Here is a 20296-nt window from a genome sequence, read left to right as displayed (position 1 = left end):
CATATCATATTTTTGGTGCCCTTTTCTTGCATGCCACTGATCCAGGCTCAATCCTGGTGTCACCACCTCTCCCACCCATCCCCAAAATGTACGTTCATGTTCACAACAATATATCTGCAAGATCCAAAAATTGGAAGTAACCCTAATGTCCATCAACTGATGAAGGAATAAACAAAATGACTGTTTATTTTATAAAATAGCCTTACGATGAAGTATCCAGTAATAAAAAAAGAACTGAAATACTGGTATGTGCTAGGACACAGATAGGACTAAAAACGTGCTAAGCTGCCAGAGAGATAGTACAGCAGTCAGGGTGTCTGCCTTGCGCACAGCCAACCCGGGTTTAGTCTCCAGTATCCCATGTGGTCTCCAAAGCACAGCCATGAGTGATTCCTGAGTGCAGAGCCATAAGTAACCCCTGAACACTGCCGTACGTGGGACACACACACACACACACACACACACACACACACACACACACATCGTAAGAGCTAGAGAATCCACTGTATATGATTACATATCTCTGAATGGAAGGTCAGAATTGTCCCTTTTAACAGATGATTAAAAAGGGGAATAATCTGAAGGACTAGGGCACACGTTCAGCATGCTGGCAACCTGGGCTGAATCCCCAACACTACAAGCTGCACTGGTGTGGACCAAATAAGCGAGTCGTGTATTGCAGACCAGGGAAAGCTCACGGGCAGGAGCACATGCATGCTGACAGACCCCAAAAACCACTGACTAGAGCAGTACGATATTGCTAGATCTGAACATCTTTACATCTTTACTGGGAACTGCCTCTAAAATTGTTTTAAAACAGTTTTATGTTATGCAAATTTTCTCAGTAAAGCATTTTCTCAGAGAAAATGAAAACCAAGAGATAACCTTTTCTAATTGTTTCTGAAAACCTCAAGTCCTAAAAACTTGATTTTTACACCGTAAACTTAATTTCTAAATATTTACCTGTTTGTACACCAGTATCCTTCTTGGGAGAGGCTGTGGAATTGATACAGGTATTGATTTTATCACTAACTCCTGCCAAGCCATGCCTTGAATTTGAAATGACAGTAGATGTATTCCATTCCATTTGTACCGTATCAACTGGCAGAAGAAAACAATTTGATTTAAATAATAGTTCAGAAACAACAAGAATTATTGTTAGGAATGTGGCTCAATGGTAGACTCCCTTGCATCCAAATAAATATAAATATTAATATATAATATACATATAGTTATTAATAACTAAAATACACAAAACTTTCAATGCTGTTAAATTTTAAAAGGGCTAGCTTAACTAACACCTTCATGCGGGCACTGCAATTGGTATTATATAAACCACATTCAAGAGTGAGGCATAGGTAATATGTACCAACATATTAGAGTCAACCTAAAACTATAGAAGGGATTTTGTACTTCTTTATCTATTACTCAATTAAGGGAGTCTACTTAATAAATATCTATAAAATGGGCATAAAATATTTTAAGGGCTGGAGAGGTAATACAAGCAAGTAGGGCATTTACCTTGCATGTGGCCAGGCCAGGTTTGAAAACATAACCAAGAGTAAACCCCGAGCACCTCCAGATGTGATCCCCCCAAATAATATATTTTAGAAAAGAGGCCTGAGAGGTAATACAATTTGTAGGGTGCTTGCCTTATACGCAGTGGACCCATGTTCGATCGCTGCCCATATGGACCCCAAGCACCATCAAGAATAACCACTGCATCTCTGGGTGTGGTCCAAAAACAAAAACAAAGCAAAAATAATACATTTTACCTGTTGTGAGCAAAACAGAAAATGTATGTAGGACCAAGAATGTGACTCATGCCATACATGTTCAAGGTATTGGTTTGACTTGTGGTACTCGCCCCACAAGCACCACAGGAAATGGCCCTGCCAGGTATGTCCTCAAACCCCAACTTACTTCTTACCACCTCCACTCCCCACCCAAGTAAAAGGAGAAAAAAGCTGCCAGATAAAATTTTATCCAGTAAAACAATTCTTCAACTATTAAGAAGTCTTTCCCAACAAAATAAGCTGAGTGTTTATCATCACTAGATCTGCTTTAAAGAAATAACAATGTGACATTCAACTTGAAACAAATGGAAGCTAAGTCAAAACACCAAAGTGGGTTCTCAGGTCCTAGAGAGTAGAGTGTTAAAGTCCTTGCCTTGCACATAATCCCCCCCAGTTTGATACTCAGCACCACATCTGGTCTCCTGAGGACTGCCAGGAGTGATCTCTGAGCACAAGAAATAAGACTGAGCAGAGCTGGGTGTGGCCTAAACTCCATCCCCAGTCAGAAAAGAAAGATCTAGTTTGGGGCTGAGGAGATAGCTCAGTGGTCATGGTCCCACGTCTGGCACAGGGTTTTGAATTTAGCACTACATAAACTCCTAGTAGTAGCCCTAGAGTCCCTCAGCACTTCTGGGGGGTGTGACAGTGGCCCCCAATACTTCAAGCGGCACTGGGCCGGAGCATTGATAGTTGGCCAAGTATCCCTCAGGGGTAGCTACTGGGCCCCCTACGCAGTACTTGACAGATATATACTACACCAACATAATAATTATGACGCAAAAATTACTAGTGGGTCTGGTACAAGTTAAATTAAAATGTATAAAGACTTTTTTATGTGGAAAATACTATAGCAACAAAGGAAAAAGTCAATAAGTGAGACTATATTCAACTAAAAAACTACATAGCAAAGAAAGTTACCAATAAAAAGCTACTAACCGTAATATTTTGTGAAACATCTATCTCTTTAAGGATTTAATAGTAAGATAAAAAGAACTCAAATAACTTAACAGCAATATGTGTGTGTGTGTGTGTGTGTGTGTGTGTGTGTGTGTGTGTTATAAATGGGCAAATAATAGACATTTTTCCAAAGAAAATATGCTTCCGTATTTTTCAAATAAGACATTCAGGTGGTCAAAAAATACACAAAAAGGTGCTGAACACTATTAATCATCAGGGAAATATAAATCAAAACTATAACAAATTATCACCTCACACCTCTTAAAACCGGCTATTACCTGTATCATAATTTTTAAAGAACCAAACAAATAGTGTTATGAAGGACAGACAGAAAAGGGAAACCTTGTGTGTGCAAGGTTGGTGGGATGTTAATGGGAGCAATCATCATGGAAAATTATAGGGAGGTTCTGCAAGAAAAAAAAAAACTACCACATATATGATCTAACAGTTCTACTTTTAGCTTAAGAATAAAACACTAACTTAAGAACTGAGTGTTGAAAGTAGCTAAAGGGATAAACTCTAAGTAAAACACCAATTTAAGAATTGAGTGTTGCCCCATAAGGAGAGAGAGCAAGAGCAAAAGGAAATGCCCTGCCACAGAGGCGGGGTGTGAGGGGGGATGGAGTGGGGTGGGGTTGGTGGGAGGGATACCGGGATCATAGGTGGTGGAGAATGGGCTCTGGTGAAGGGATGGGTACTCGATCATTGTATGACTAAAACGTACGCACAAAAGTTTGTAAGTCTGTAACTGTACCCCATGGTGATTCATTAAAAAAAATAAAAATAAAGAAAAAAGAAAAAGAATTGAGTGTTGAAGCAAGTCAAGGGATATATATATATGATAAACTTTCAGTACCTGTATTGCAAATCACAATGCCAAAAAGGAGGGGGGGAGAGAGAGAGAGATAAGTAGGGGGTAGAGAGAGAGAGAGAGAGAGAGAGAGAGAGAGAGAGAGAGAAAGAGAGAGAGAGGGAGAGAGGGAGAGAGGGAGAAAGAGAGAAATGGAAAGGGTGGGGCAGGAGGAAAACTGGGGACCTTGATGATGGGAAATGTACACTGATGAAGGCATGGGTATTGGAACATGATATGAACAATCATCAACAACTTTGTAACTGTGTATCTCACTGATTCAATTAAAAAATAAAAAGTTTAAAAATTTTTTTTCTTAAAAACCACTTGAAACTTAGATGAGAATGGGCCATTCAGACGGGGTGGAGGGTGAGGGGTGGTGGGAAGGAACCTGGAGACACTGGAGACACTGGTGCTGGGAAACGTACACTGGTGGAGGGATGGGTATTGGAACACTGTATGATTGAAATCCAATCATGAACAGCTTTGTAAAAAATTATTAAAAGAAAACAGGAACAATGCATTTCCATGTTCATACAGCATTTTTTGTTTTTATTTTGACATCTGGCTATGCTTAGGGGCATCTTCCAGCTCAGTGCTTGGCAGTTACTCCCAGTGTTGCTAGGGAGACCATACAGAGCTCCTAATCAAACCCAGAAACTCACACATGCAAGGCAAGTGCTCTATCACTGAGCCACATCCCCAATGCCATTACAGCATTATTTACCAATAGTCAAAACCAGTACGCACTAAAATACACAGTGATTAGAATAAATAATACACGTTTATGTATGTATGAATATTCAACAATAAAGAGGAATAGACTGACTTTTGCCTGGGGGTATTATGCTAAGTGAAATCACTGTCACGGTCCTCCCATTGTTCATCAATTTGCTCGAGCGGGCCCAGTAACGTCTCCATTGTGACACTTGTTACTGTGTTTTGGCATATCGAATACGTCACGCGGAGCTTGCCAGGCTTTGCCGAGCGGGCGAGATACTCTCGGTAGCTTGCCGGGCTCTCCGAGAGGGGCTAAGTGAAATAAGCCGCCAAAAGACAAACATGAGACTTCTGGTTGAGACAGCGCAGCAGTAAGCTGGCAGAGGGACAGTAGCTCCCAGCACTCTTAAGTAACCGGTGGGGTCACAAAATTTCCGTGAGTGAATGTGGGTGCCCCTTTGATAATCTGTCTCAGGTAGAGTGTCATTAAATGAAACCAGAGGGCAGGAGCGACAGCATAGCGGGTAGGGCGTTTGCCTTGCACACGGCTGACCTGGGTTCAATTCCCAGCATCCCATATGGTCCCCCGAGCACCACCAGGAGTAATTCCTGAGTGCAGAGCCAGGAAAAGCCCTTGTATATCACCATGTGTGATCCAAAAAGCAAAAAAAAAAAAAAAAAAAAAAAAAAGCAGCTGGTCGCCTGCTACGGAGCGCCAGCTCAGAGTGAGACTCTGGAGGACCGAAGTGGCACAGCCACCAGCAGGCGGAGCTACTGCAGTTCTCCACACTATAGGTTGTAGTCTGAATGTGTCTAAATTGGCCTCTTGGGGTCCAACCCAACACCATGGCGAAGCACAGGTCCCAAAGTTGAGGGGGCACCCTGGTTTACACTATGGGATCCCAGCAATTCGCTGCTGGAGGGGCGGCCCTGCTGCCATTTCTTCCCTAGACCAGCCTGTGCTGCCTGCAGCATATTATTAAGGTTTTCATGAGCACCAAATGTCTGGAGACCCAGGATGGGGGCATGTGCCCCCCGGTCAGGCTCGGCTGTACTGGTAACTGCAGTCCACCCAGAGTGCCCAGGCCACGGATTGCAGCAACTCTGGACTCAGTCCTAGTCCCTGCCAGAGTTGCTGCTGCCACCACAACTGGGGTCTGGGGGGCACAGCACTACCAGCAGGTTAACCTGGACCATCAGAGCAAGTGTATCAGCAGTCTGATGGTGCTTTCAGGCTCCCTGAGACTCCAAAATCACTGCTGTGCTTCTGGCTGGATCCCAACAACGCAGGACCAAGTTTCCAGAAAAATTAAATGGCCAAAAGTTAGGTATATGGGAGCCACATCCACAAACTACCTCCAGCTCAGTCATACAAACTCATTTATCGGCCTTGTTTCAGAGACTCATAAATAAATTTCGAAAGAGATAAAAAACATTCAATCTCGAACCTGTGCAAAGCTGAACAGACCAAGGTCTGTTCAGACTAAGATCAATGTGGGGCAGGTTAGCATGTTGCACACCCAAACAGAGCCCCTGGAAGCTGCTTGCTCCTACAATCCAAAATCACTTCCATGCCCCTGGCCAGACTTTGCCAAGTTACTAAACTGCTGAAAATTCATGTTATCAGGGTTTTGGACTGAAATCTCCAGGCTTTCTCGAAGTTGAGATGGGGTACCTTCCCCCACCTCCCTGTATTTCCAGAAACCCTAGAAGTCACGTCCTAGGGCATGTAAGATCATGCCCTAGAAGATGGCATGATCTCACATCTTTTGAAAGGATGGACTAGGGGGGTTAGGACAAGGGGGCAAACTTTACGATGATTAGTTGGCCAGACAGTGCCAGTGATCAAACCTCATTTCACCTCCCTGGCCTCTTGTATGTGAAATCGTAAATAAGATTCAAATGACAAGATGAGAACTAGTTTAGAACTGAGCTTACCACTGCAAGGGGCTGGGGAGGCAATGAGGGGGCTGATGGGAGGAATAACACTGAGATAATGTTGGAGGGAAGGAGGCACTCTGGTAGAGGGTGGGAGTTGTAACATTATTGCATGGAAACCTATCATTAACATTTTATAAACCATAGTGCATCAAATAATTTTTTTTTAATTTTAAAAAGGGGCAGGAGAGGTAGTATAGTGAGCAGGGTATTTATGATGTTTGCCTTGCATGTAGCAACGCATATGGTGCCCTGAGTAATGCCAGGAGTGATCCCTGAGCACCATCAGGTATTACCTAGAAACAATCCAAATTCTAGTTATATGCTTACCACCAAGGTTTTTAATCAATCGAGATGTGTCATGTCCCTTCTGAGATAATTCTCGAATTCTCTGTTCTTGTTTTAGTCTCTGTGCCAGCTCCTGTGCCCTCTGCATTGTCTGGAACAGTTCGTTTGTCTTGAGAGTCATGATTTCCTGTCAATATTGAAGTTCACAACGTTGTTAAAATATAAGTAGCAAATATGTAAGGAACTCATCTACTTGCCCTCATATTTTCTGCACTCCTAAGACCTACCAGATACTATAAAAGACAGTAAGAGAAGCTTACTTTTTGAATCTTACATTTTAGTTTCTTTTTATAACACCATATAGGTGGATCACAACACAGGAACTCATTTACCCATTTAAGTTTCAAAGTTTCTAAGACCAATGGTTAATTTCATCATGAAAACATTATTTTGAGGGAAAAAATACAAGTTCTTAAACGTAAGCAAAGAACTCTGATTCAGGGGAGGGGGTGGCAAGGGAATGGGCCACATCTGCCTGTGCTCAGGGCTTACTCCTACCTCTGTGCCCAGGGCTCACCTGGTAGGACTTGAGCAGCCACGGGCACTGCCAGGGATCAAAACCGGACGAGTAGCATGGAAGCCAAGAACCTTATCTGCTGTACTATCTTTCTGGCCCAACTGTGACTTTTTTTTCCATGTAAGGAATCATTTCACAGAAGTAGTTAGCCTACTCGACATACTAAAACTTGAGCCCAGATCATACATGAAGTCTGCAAATGGAAAAAGGAAAAAAACACAGTTCTTGGCCCCAGGGCATGAGCTTTCTGGTATACTCTGTCAAGTCTGGCAACTGAATGTCACCGGACAACATATTCCTTGTCAGTTCGGCTCAAACATGGTGATAACCTGACACCACCATAGCACTGCAGTCTACAATGATTTCATATGGGGGTTCGCCTAGCTAACCAGTTAGCTACTCTTTTTCAAAAGGTCATTACTGAGCCAGGATATAGCTCAAAAGGCCACGGCACATGCAAAGCATGCAGAAGCTCTGGGTTTGATTCCCAGTATCAAACGGCCTCAGACTCCACTAGGAGTAACCCCCAACCACTATGCCAGTAGTAGTAGCTGAACAGCTTTTTTTCCCCACTTTTTTTATTGAATCACTGTGAGACAGATACTTACAAAGCTGTTCAAAATTAGGTTTCAGTCATACAGTGTTCCAACAACCATCCCTCCATCAGCATACAGTGCTATTATTATCAAAAAAAAAGGAAAACTCAACAAAGCAAAAAAAAAAAACTATCATCAATCTTGGCAAATCATTCTATAAATATATGTCCCTGTTCACTAGTGAATACAGAAAAACAAAACACTGTCAAACACTGTTAAACAAAACACTGTCAAACACTGTCCTCCCATTATTCATCGATTTGCTCGAGCGGGCCCAGTAACGTCTCCATTTTGAGATTTGTTGTTACTGTGTTTGGCATATTGAATATGTCACAGGCAGCTTGCCAGGCTTTGCCGTGCAGATGAGATACTCTCGGTATCTTGCCGGGCTCTCCGAGAGGGGCGGAGAAATTGAGCCCGGCTCGGCCGGGCTGGCTGCGCACAAGGCAAACGCCTTACAGCTGTGCTATTGCTCCAGTCCACAGAAAAACAACATCTCTAAAATATTTTTTAACATAATTATTGCTCAGAAAATATTTCAAAATCAACCACACAGATAACTTGGTTTTGTAATAACTCTGGCCTCCTCCTTAGCAGAAAATCTAAGCAATATAGCTTTGGGAAACTAATCACTTTAAGTAATAAAACATCCTCCAGTTTCTTCCTTGCTTTCACAATATTTATGTAAAAGCTTTATTTTGGAAGCGTGGTCCTTTTTAGAGCCACATCCAGCAGTGCGCAGGGACTATGGTGCTTGGGATCACAGGGTTTCAGGAACTGAACATGGACTTCCCACATGCAAAGTCATCTTTTGAGTTATCTCCCCAGGCCCACAAAGCTTTAATACTTTCAAGCATAGCTTTTCAAATAAAAACTATGTGCAAATGTTCAACTTCTGGTTATTTTTTCTTTAAAGAACATCTGGGAGCACAGAGATGGTACAGAGATGCTTACCCTGCAACACTATGAATACTATTTAGGACCCTGCACCCACAAGAAGTCCTCCAAGCACCACCCCTGAGCACTTAAACACCACCACCACCCCACCACCCCTACCCCAGTCTCCAAAATAAAGGGGGAAAAATCCAGGGCCAGAAAACGGCTGGCCAGCATCTAGCCCCTAGCATTCCATGGCCCCAAGGTCACTGTGCCCAAGCAGCTCTACATCATCAGCCCAAGACGAATCCACCAGACTGCCTACACCGCTGGGTCAGGTTTCACCAAGGAGCCCCTGGTCCCACAAGCACAAATGTAGGAGCCCACAAAATACAAAGATCCATATTTACTCTAGGATGCTAAGAGTTAAAATAGAAATAAAGGTCCAAGAACTGAACCAAGCACAGCCTCCTAAGTGCCACCAAAGGTGCCCAAATAATAAAAACAACAAAAAAGAATATAAATACCTACTTCCTTTTGCTTCTGCTTAAGTATGTCTTCTTCATACTGTTTCTGCATTTCTTCTCGTTCTCGTGCCAAGCGATGCTCTTCTTCTTGTTCTTCCTTCCTTCTCTGCTCTTCTTCCTGCTGCTTCTTCCTGCGCTTCTCCTCTACCTGAGCAGTGATGGCTTTCTAATCACAAGCACATAAGGCATTATTACAAACAGAAAAATCCATGAAGCATCAATGTTGTTTCTAAAATCAGTTAATCTAGGGGCCAGAAAGACAGTACAACAGGTAAGACGCTTGCCTTGAATGCAGCCAACCCAAGTTCAACACCCGGCATCCCATATGTTCCCCCACGCACTGCCAGGAGTAATTCCTGAGCATAAAACCAGCAATAACCCCTGAGCACCACTGGGTAGGCCCCAAAACAAAACAAAATTTCAGTGTGCAAGCCAAACACCCTACCCACTATACTTTGTCTCCAGCCCTTATACTTGGATTTTAATCTCCACTTACTGAGTTATCTACTGGCCATCACTATTTATAAAAACAACATAATACCTGATGTTCTAACTGCTTCTGTCGTCGCCTATCCCGTTCTTCAATCTGAGCTGGGTCCAAGAGAGCAGTCATAGAACGAAGAAAGCTATCAAGACAATATATTAGCTTCTAAAACTCCCAAAAGATCTAATTAACTCATTTTTTAGGAATATGTAACGAGTGATCATTTGTATTTTAAAGAAAACCAGCAAGTCTGAAAATAATTTTAATATATATGTTCCCATACACGCATACACACACACACACACACACACACACACACACACACACACACTCACAGGGCAATCCTACTAAAGCACACAGACTTTCTTAAACATCAATAAATACTGAGGAATGAACTTACTTTGTTTTTTGAGTGTTTGCCATAACCAAGTCCCTAGCAGGTTTTGTTAAATGCTCCTCCTCTGAAGGTTCAACCTGGCTTCCAGTTGCAGGTGTACAAACACTGCTAATATCAGCCAGCTCCTGAGTGTCCGGAGACACACAGAAATACTCTGGTTGTTTGTGTGTTGACCGAGAGGACAGCTGAGATCGAGAATCAGGATAGTTCTTCAATGAATCAAAATACATTGCCCATCTTTCATGCTCCTCACCCTAATTATGACAAACAAGAATTGTTTCAACTGTTTTCACCTACAAAGTCCTAAATGACACACATGATTTCTGAAAGTTACAATAAAGTACCTTAAAAATTAACAAAACTGGGCCAGAAAGATGGCCAGCATAGTGGGGTAGGGTGTTTCCCTTGCACATAGAAGACCTAGGTCCAATTCCCAGCACCACATTAAGTCCCATGAGCCCCGAAAAGGAGTGATCCTTGAGTGCAGAGCCAGGAATAAGCCCTGAACACCACTGGGTGTGACCCAAAAACAGAACAAAAAATTAACAAAACTGGGGCCAAGGGATAGTTCAGCAGCAGAACACCCGCCCTGTGAGCATGAGGCTGGAAAGGCAGCAAGTTTGATGCCTGGCATCATGTCACATGCTCTGTGCGACCTCAGCAGCTCTTTTGTCTGGGATTCCTGGTGCCACAACAACCTCCAGCACATTGTGACAAAGTGTATACAAGCACAACTAAAAAGTGTAGAGTGTGCAAGTACTGCAAACAACCAAATGTGTTTCCCCCATCCACAGAAACAACAAAGGGAAAGACGCGGGAGAAATTTTACAAAACATTAACTGTATTCTATGCTGATTCCATACTCTTAGAAAACTGGCCTGGAAAATATGAGAAATTCAAGAAATAAAGAACATTGTAAAAAATTACAAGAAGCTATGCAAAATCCAATTACTAAAAAGTACTCAATGAAAGGTTCATTTGAGGACATGTGGCATTTAAATATTTTAGTCTTGCCCAATATTTTCAGAATACTTCCAAGGTTACAACTGAAAACTGATACCCCTGTCCCCTTTATCAATGATTGTAACTTACTTTTGATGACATTTTTTCCTCGATTTTTCTCTTCTGGTGATCTCCTATTTGCTTGTTCAACTCCTCTAGCCACTTTCTCTGATGTTCATGTTTCACTGCACTGAAAGGGTATTCCAATGGCCGTGCGTCCTAAACAAGGTAGTGACATGATCAACAGTTCACACTCCATAAATGTCTCACATTTACAAATTTTGCAAAAAAAAAAATATACAAACTTAAGTTAGCAATTCATTCCTAAGAGAAGCAATAAATTTACAAGATTCAACATACAAAAAAAGAAAATAACTGGCTCTCAAAAATCAAATTTGTAGCATATAAAAAGCAGAGGGGTACCTAAGTGAGGGGCCGTACAGTGGGAATGGTGGATAGGGTGCTTGTCATGAATGCAGGTGACACGGATTCAACCCCTAGCACTCTATATGGTCGTTGCCCCCCCTCGCCCCCCGCGAAGCCAGTCAAAAAGGATCCCAGGGTGCAGACTTAGAAGTAACTCCTAGGCACAACCAGTTAAGGCTCCAAAACAAAAGAAACAAGGAAGGGAGGGGAACAAAGGAGAGGGGAGGAGAGATTTCTAAACTCACTCATGTTTTTTATGTGTTCCAATTTACATAGTTCTGTGAAAACAGTAATAATTAGTTACTCCATCAACACTTCACTTTGCTAAGGATGTCTTAAAAGCCATTATGACTCTTGCAACCTAAAAAATTAATAATTCTACATCTGATTAGGAAATCCTTCACTCTTACTTACAAGTTTTCTCCACTGTTAGAGGAATGAACATATAAGGATTTTGGGAATGGAGTGAGGTGACAGAAATAATCCCTTCTGACTACTTCAGTTAGCTGAAGGTAAGGCCGGTATATAAAAGTATGTAAGACACTATGTGTAACAGAAGTGTTTTGACCAGTCTAGTACCTCCCTTTCATTAATTCATCTAGAGGATTACAGGATTTCAGTAAGGACCCTTTTCTTCAGGCTCACTTAAACTTCTCCACTGTCTCTATAAAGTTACTATAAAGTTTCTGATAGCACAGCAGGTAGGGCGTTCGCCTTACAAGCGGCCAACATGGCCGACCCGAGTTCGATTCCTCCGCCCCTCTCGGAGAGCCCGGCAAGCTACCGAGAGTATTCGATATGCCAGACACAGTAACAACAAAGTCTCCAATGGAGACCTTACTGGGCCCGCTCGAGCAAATCGAGGACTATACAAAAAAGTACCTTATCTATAGGAAGACTTTTTGTTTGTTTTGGGGCCACACCCAGCAATGCTCAAGGGTTAGTCTGACTCTGCACTCAGGAATTACTCCTAGCAGTGCTTGGGGAACCAAACGGGATATAGGAGATCGAATCCAGATTGACCACACACAAGACTAACACCCTACCTACCTTACTGCCACTCCGGCCCCCTAGTGAGACTCCTTTTCTAAACATGTTGAGCGAAAGCTTATCTCCAAAGGTACTCACCAAACCCTTTCTCATAAAGTTCCTGATATTACAGGATCCTAATGTGATTCTTCATCTAAATTTGTTATTATGTTTGATGAAATGTTAGTTTTACTCCTAAGACAAATGAAGTATGAATGTCAGCTATTAAGTCAGAATTAAAATTGAAGGACTTTTCAAACTGTCCACTAATTTTGAGGACAGAGAAAGTCCAATTGGCTAGACTAATTGGCTTCGCATGCAGGAGGCTGGTGTTCTATCCTGGGTAAGAGATGCCAGTAGCAACCCCTAAGTATGGCCATACGCCTTATCTATTTCGTTTCCATATTCCTTAAAGCAGTCTTTGGCAGAGCATCCTAGGAACTTTGGCGGTGGTCGGACGCAGGAACTTTTTACATCAACACCATACAATTTAGCACTAATATAAATATCAAACCCAAACTATAATAATAATAATAATAACAATAAAGAAAACGAGGAAGTAGAGAGACAGTACAAAATTTAAGTCTCTTGCCTTACCCTTGCATGCAATTGCAGCCTTGACCATGGTTCAAATCTTGAAACTACATACTTGAGTACTGCCAAGTATGGCCCTGACCAGTGCCGGGTGTTCCCTGACCACCACAGGGTGTGACCACCTCTCCCCATCATATATTTCAAGTCTTAAAATACGCAGTTTTGACCTTGCTTTTTTGTTTCTGTCTCTCTTTGCTTGCTTGCTTGATCAAGTAGTGTTCCCTCTTGAACATGTATTCCTTTCTTTCACCCCCCAACTGCACTCGCATATTCCTAAGTGAAGTAAATTTTATTTAGTAAAAATTACCTTGCTTCACTAAAAAATAATAATAAATAAAGATGCAGTTCTGAGTCAGGGAGATGGCTGAAAAGGCTGTGGGTACATGATTTGCATGTAGCAGCCCCAGCAGCACATGATCCCACAAATACAGATGGGAGCAGCCGACTGCTGGCAGGTGTGGCCCCCAAACCAGGAGAAAGAGCAACTTTGAGGAGCAAGGGAGACAGCTCGTGAGATATGGAGCTAGTTGGACTGCTGGCTCCCTGCGTACCATCTGGTATGCCCCCCACACCCCCCAAAGGCTGCCTTAGGAAAGGAGAAAAATCAGTGGTGACTTTGTCAGACTATGGTGGACCTGTGTGTTAATTGATGATCCCCAAGGGAAGAGGGGGATATGGGGAGGAGGGGAGACTCAGTGCACCCTTGGATATCCACTTTCTTTAAGTGACCAAAGAGAAATCACTCCAAATGCACCAAGGCTACTACTGCTACCCGGATCATGCCATGCTCCTTTTGGGGAAGCGGGGTATAGCCTACCTTGGGAAACATTGCTCTATGCATTGTCCAAAAAGGTATGAAGGAAAGAAACTCTTCCCACCAGCATCGTTTCTAAAGAAACAATGCTGGTGGGAAGATAAATTGGTGTAATCACTGTGAAAAGCAGAATGATACCCTCAGAAAAGTGAAAGAAATTCCTTACTATCCAGTTATTCAACTTCTGAGTATTTAAGTAATACCAAAAACACTAATCTACTGATACATATGCAGGGACTAGAGAGATAGTACAGGGCTTAAAGAGCTTGCCTTGCATGCAGCCAACCCTAGTTCTATGCCTAGCATAGTAGCCTATGTACTTTCAGGAATAACCCCTGAGCACAGAGTCAAGAGTAAGCCCTGAAGGGCTGGAGCAATATTACAGTGGGTAGCATGCTTGCCTTGCACGCGGCCGACCTGGGTTCTATTCCCAGCATCCCACATGGTCCCCCGAGCACTGCCAAGAGTAATTACTGAGTGCATGAGCCAGGATTAACCCCTGTGCATTGCTGGGTGTGACCCAAAAAGCAAAAAAAAAAAAAAAAAAAAAAAAAAAAGAGTAAGTCCTGAGAACTCACAGGTGTGGCCCAATCTCCCTCCTACCCCCCAAATAAAAAAAATAATAAGGCAGATGCAATTCGTATTTACTGCAGCATTATCTACATGAGCAGGGAGTTGGAAACCTAAGAGCCCATCAACAGTCCACTGGATAGATATAGTGTGTTTACACTATGAGTATTACTTAGCTGTTTCTCAAAGAAATTAAACTTTTCCATTTACAGTAACACAAATAATCCTAATGGGCATTCTGCTTAGTGAAATAAACCAGAATAAGAAAGACAAACACGAATCTTTCTTATATGGTAAAGAAACTGTAGTACTGTAGCACTGTCCTTCCATTGTTCATCGATTTGCTCAAATGGGCACCAGTAACATCTCCATTGTGAGACTTATTATTACTGTTTTTGGCATATCGAATACGCCATGGGGAGCTTGCCAGGCTCTGCAGTGAAAGTGGGATATTCTCGGTAGTTTGCCAGGCCCTCCGAGAGGGACGGAGAAATAGAACCCGGGTCGGCCACGTGCAAGGCAACCGCCCTACCTACCTGCTATCACTCCAGCCCAGTAAAGAAACAAATAAATTCACTCTTGTGTGGTAAAGAAACAAATGAGCGAAGAAAAACAGAGCCAAAGGACATAGTATAGGGGTTTATGTGCTTGCCTTACACATAGTCAACCCCAGTTTGATCCCTGGCACAGCATATGGTCCCTTGAGCATTGCCAGGAGTCATCCCTGAGCACAAAGCCAGGAGTAAGTCCAGACAACAGTGGCTGTGGCCACAATATTTTTTTTAAAGTGGGAAAAAAAAAACAAAAGACTGAGAAGGGGGGCCAGAGATAGTATAGCAAGCAGGATGCCTGCCTTTCACGCAGCCAACCAGAGTTTGATACCTGGCACCTTCTATATTTCCCCAAAGTGCAGAGCCAGGAGTAAGCCCTGGGTACTGCCAGGTATGGCCCCCAAACAAAAAACAAACAAAAAAGCGGAAGAAACAGTTCAAAGGGCAGGTTGTGCAGTGCACAGTGTTCAACCCCTAGCACCCTGTGGCTTCCTGGCAATGAGCAATACTGGCTATCACCTGGTGACTCCAGCAAGCCCCCCCAAAACAAAATAAATAACTAAACTTTTAACCTATAAAACCAAATTAGAGGTTACCAAAAGGGGGTAAAAAAAGGGCCCAAGGAGGGAATCCTAAAAAATAGAATTGGTACTTTTAGTGGTGAAGTTAATGTAATAAATACTGATGTTGATTAATGGTGATTTAGGATTTTGCAGATCATAATACCCTGATAAAATTGAGCTTCAAGTTTTCCCATTTTGGCTTATGAATCAGAAATCACATTTTACATCTTTATTATTCAAAATTTTTATAATAATAAATCGCTATACAAATAATGTTCTTTAACCATAAGTAATGTTCCAAATATCCCTATTATCAGACAACTCAAGGAGTCAGACTGCAAACCTTGCATTCAGAAGCCCTGCGTTCATGCCCCTCAATCACATGGTCCTGGACACTGCCAAGGTGACTCTGGTGGCCTTCTGGGGAACCTCCACCAAAACAAATACATGAATGCCGGAGATGTGGCTTAGCAATAGAGCACTTGTCTATGTGGAAAGCTGAGTTTGATTTCCAGCTTGTAAAATACCAAACAATAAAATATCTTAAGATGACAAGAATTTAAAACATCTATCTTTTGAAAGAAAACACAGGGAAATTCCTCTGTGATAACAGATTTTGGCAATGATCTCTTGAATATAATGCCAAAAGCACAAGTTACAAATAGATAAAAATTTACACTATCTTGGGGCTAGACAAACAGTAGAGGCAGAGGGTTTGCCTTGCACATGTCCAACCCGGGTTCAATCCCCAGCACCCCATATTGTCCCCCAAACGCTGCCAAGAATGATCCCTAAGTGCAGAGCAGGAGTAAGCCCTGAGCACTGCTAGGTGAGGCTAAAAGATAAAAACAACTTTTGTACATCAAAAGGACATTACTTTTCCATTTCACTGCATAATCATTTCACCTTATTTTTTTAGTCCAAAAATTGGCTTATGGGACAGGAGTAATAATACAGAGAGGGCAGGAAACTTGCCTAGCATGTGGCCTACCTGGCCAATTTCAATTCTGGCACCACATATGGTTTCCTCTGAGCACTGTCAGGACTGATCCCTAAGCCCAGAGTCAAAAGTTAAGCCCTGAGCACGGCTGGATAGGACCCAAAAACAAAAACTGGTTTATAACCTTTCATTGTAATGGTCATATGGTAAGACTTCTGCTCATTATTCACTAGTAATATATGGATTTACATTTGTCTTTTCACGCAGTTTGAGCCCTAAGCCTAGAATTCTAGACACACAGGGTCAGTATATTTTTGAAAGCCAACTTGTGAGGTTTGTTTAGAGCACTGCGATGCTGGCATTCAACCCAGAGAGGAGTTGTATGTGCAAGTGGAGCCAACAGCAGGTGAAGCAGCCAAGAGTAAGTCACATGATATGCTAAGACTTACATCTTTCGCCAGTTAACTGAACAATTCATCTGCCAGCAATATGCTGTCAGTTCTGTTCATTTTAAACAGTGTTAAGGTCACATTGTAAGAAGAAGCAACTTCAGCCTAGGATGCAAAAAGTCCTTCTCGCTGACCTAATATCTATCTTGCAGCCACTGCATGTAGGTGTAAATAAACTCTTGAACATGCAGCATTTCTCAGTGGATGTTTGGCAATGACTGCCAACTGACACTCACTGGAAATATTAAATACCAGTCCTTGAAAATGTTAAGCACATGGATAATAAAGAATTAGAATCTTACACCACATGAAACAGTTCTTAAACTTCAAAAAGACAGGGATTTAAAATGTACTATATAGGACAGAACACAGTACACTGTGTCAGAACCATGAGCTAAATACATGAGTGGCCCTGAGGATGGCACATCAGGTAACAAAATCCAGGATAAAGGTGCATAGGTTGTCTGTGCATAGACTAAGTCTGTACATCAAAACAGCAAATTTTCTGTGCCATAATTCAATTATAATATACAAATCATTAACAACTAATGCATTAACCTTGTTTTTCAGACATTAAAAATGTTTGCTAAACTGTCACAAAGAAATAATAAGCACTTGAGTTGGAGAGCTAGTATAGGGGATAAGATGCTTGCCCTGCATGCAGCCATCCCGAGTACTGCCAAGAATGACCCCTGAGCACTGCCAAGTGTCCCCTAACCCCAAAAAATATGTACTGATTTGGACTATTCAATTTTAATATATATATCATGAGTATTCTATGCAGCCTACTCTTAGTAATAACTAATTCTTAAGTAACACTAGCCTGATAAAATATTTTTAAAACTTCATAAATGGTTACAACCTTTTTTAGAAAGAACATTTGGCATATAAAATCAGTGATGATATAATCAATTTCAACTCTAGAATTGTATTAACAGTTATTGCTTCCATCTACACTAAAACAAAGTTTAAAAAAAATTTTTTTATACTCGGTGCCAGTGTGCTATAAATTACAGTGAGTGAATTGGCAGCCCACAGGATGAGAAAAAATATTTGAAAATCATAGAGCTGATAAGGGATTAATGTCTCTAATATATAAAGTATTCCTACAACTCAACAACTAAAAAGAAACAACTCAATTGAAAAATTAACAAAGGAGAATTAGGAAGAAGGCTCAAAGAACTGGAGCACTTGCTTTACGAGAGAAGCCCTACATTAGCTCTCCATCACCACAAAAACAAGCCAAAAAAATCATGCAGAGAATTTCCCAGTATGACTTATACCGAGTCTACTTTATTGCCTTTTAGCAGTCAGACAAAGTGCTTTTGGGATCATAAATAAGAAAGCAATTTTGATGATGTTGTTTGAAACCTACTAGCACTAAAAAACTTCACCACCAAAACTGTATATTATTTAGGTTACGGCATAATTTTTACATTTTTTAAAACGTAAGATAGTCACATGTGGGGCCTAGTTCACTAGAAAATAGACATTATCTATGTAAATTATATTATAAAATTATATTATAGAGATTAATAACTTTCATGAGATTTAAAAAATATAATGTCCTCAACAGAATTAAATCTAAGATTATTGAGGTCCAAGGAAAACAAGTTATAGTTATCAAGTACAAAAGGGCTTATATATTCAAAGTACTGAATTATTTTTAATTACTTAAGCCTTACCTCTAAAATCTGACTACCTCTAGGTAGAGAGCGCCCATCAACTTGGACCATGGTTACCTGATAGGGTGTCTGTGACAGAATGCTAGACGAGCTAACTGAAGTCTGGAAACAAACAGAAAACAATGGCATTCAGTCCAATATTAAACACTGGCAAAATTTACACATCACTAACGTACTACCTAAGAGAAACCTGATACATACTTACTTTGAGTTTTGACATGAATTTATGGATACCACACCGTCAGTACTAACCTTGTGCGCATTTTCAAAACTGCAGAACTAAACCTGAGATGTGTCCACCTCAAGTGGTAGAGTACATTCGTACATACTTTGCATGTGTGAGACCCTGTGATGGATTCCCTAACACTGCATTGTCCCTGAGCAGTACCAGGTGTGGCATTACAATAACTAGAAACACTGCAGAGCACCAGGGCTACTCCTGACTCATGTACTCTGGCCCTTTCACAAGTTTGTTTCTGGGTTTGTGCCACATCCTGCAATGCTCAGGGGCTACTCTTGGCTCTTCGCTTAGGAATTACTGCTGATGGTGCTCAGGGGGCCATTGTGGGATGCCAGGAATCGAACCCAAGGCAGCTGTAAGCAAGGCACGCACCTATCCACTGTACTATCTTTTCTCTGATCCCAACACACTGATCCTTTGATCTCCCTGGTCTCTGCAGAGCTTTTTTTTTTTTAAAAAAACAAAAATAGGAATTGAAAGGAAGTGTCTGAAGCCTCAATATTCAAGTATTAATATATGCAATTTGGTGGGGCAGGGTAGAGGGAGGGTTTGGGGGAAACACACCGAGCAATGCTCAGGGGCTATTCTTGGCTCTGTGCTCAAGAGTGATCCTGGTGCTCAAAGGGCCATATGACATACAGGGACTCAAAAAAGGGCCACAACCACAGCCATATGCAAGGTAAGTAAGTGCTTTACTTCCTGTGCTGTTATCTCTCTGGATCTCTAGAATTTCTAAAATAGAGAGAATAGTTCATGTCATAATAAAATTCAATATTCAAATTCAAAACAATGTATGAAAAGTTTTAAAAAGTAAACAGTTTGGGTTCAGAGAAAGCTCATGGGCTAGACTGCGTGCAAAGGCCGAGGTTCAAGCCCCTAGCACCACATGGGGTCCTCTGAGCACTGCCAGAAGAGACAACCGCAAGCAAAAAAAGTCAGGAGTAGCCCCTGAGCACACCGGGGTGTGGCTCAAAAACAGAAACAAACAAAAAATACTAACCAGAAAAAGAAATACTTTATCTTTTGGTTTCCGGATCACACTCAGTGTTGATCAGGAATAACCCCTGGCAGAGTTCAGGAAACCATATGTGGTGCTAGGGGATCAAACGAGGGTGAATGAAAAGCAAGGCAAGTTCCTTAACCTTGGGAATATCTCCTCAGCCTCTAAAAAACTTTATGGATTGGGCAGAGCTCAAAGAAGTGGAATACCTGTGAGACCCCAAATTAAATCTCAGGTACCAAATACCCAGTCTCTGAACTGATGGAGATAGTTCTGTGTCCACCAGTTCTGCAAAGCACAGCTGGCATTTCTCCAGTGGCCCCACTACTGCGGACACAAGCAGCTTAGCATCGCCAGCCCATGCACCAGAGCAGGCCACGCCACTACAACCAGCAGAGACAGGCTGCTTGCAGGGGCTTGTATTCT

The 20296-nt window shown here is 41.9% G+C and overlaps 1 protein-coding gene across 5 annotated transcripts in view; it reads right to left on the bottom strand.

Moving 5' to 3' along the window:
- The window catches only part of CCDC66 (coiled-coil domain containing 66), a 40566-nt gene that overhangs the window by 4519 nt on the left and 15751 nt on the right, over positions 1–20296 (bottom strand). For all 5 annotated transcript variants that reach the window (XM_056129831.1, XM_056129832.1, XM_056129833.1 and 2 more), the window contains 7 exons: positions 18630–18731; positions 11099–11227; positions 10010–10260; positions 9667–9751; positions 9130–9291; positions 6592–6736; positions 964–1101 (listed from right to left, as the gene is read on the bottom strand). In XM_056129831.1, coding sequence (XP_055985806.1) covers positions 964–1101; positions 6592–6736; positions 9130–9291; positions 9667–9751; positions 10010–10260; positions 11099–11227; positions 18630–18731 — 1012 coding nt within the window. The remainder of the gene's footprint in view (positions 1–963; positions 1102–6591; positions 6737–9129; positions 9292–9666; positions 9752–10009; positions 10261–11098; positions 11228–18629; positions 18732–20296) is intronic.

The sequence above is a fragment of the Sorex fumeus genome, unplaced genomic scaffold, assembly GCF_029834395.1.
Source record: "Sorex fumeus unplaced genomic scaffold, SorFum_2.1 ptg000072l, whole genome shotgun sequence".
NCBI classification, from domain to species: domain Eukaryota; kingdom Metazoa; phylum Chordata; class Mammalia; order Eulipotyphla; family Soricidae; genus Sorex; species Sorex fumeus.
Note: the sequence above shows the minus strand (reverse complement) of the source record. Positions and strands in the feature narration are given on the sequence as shown.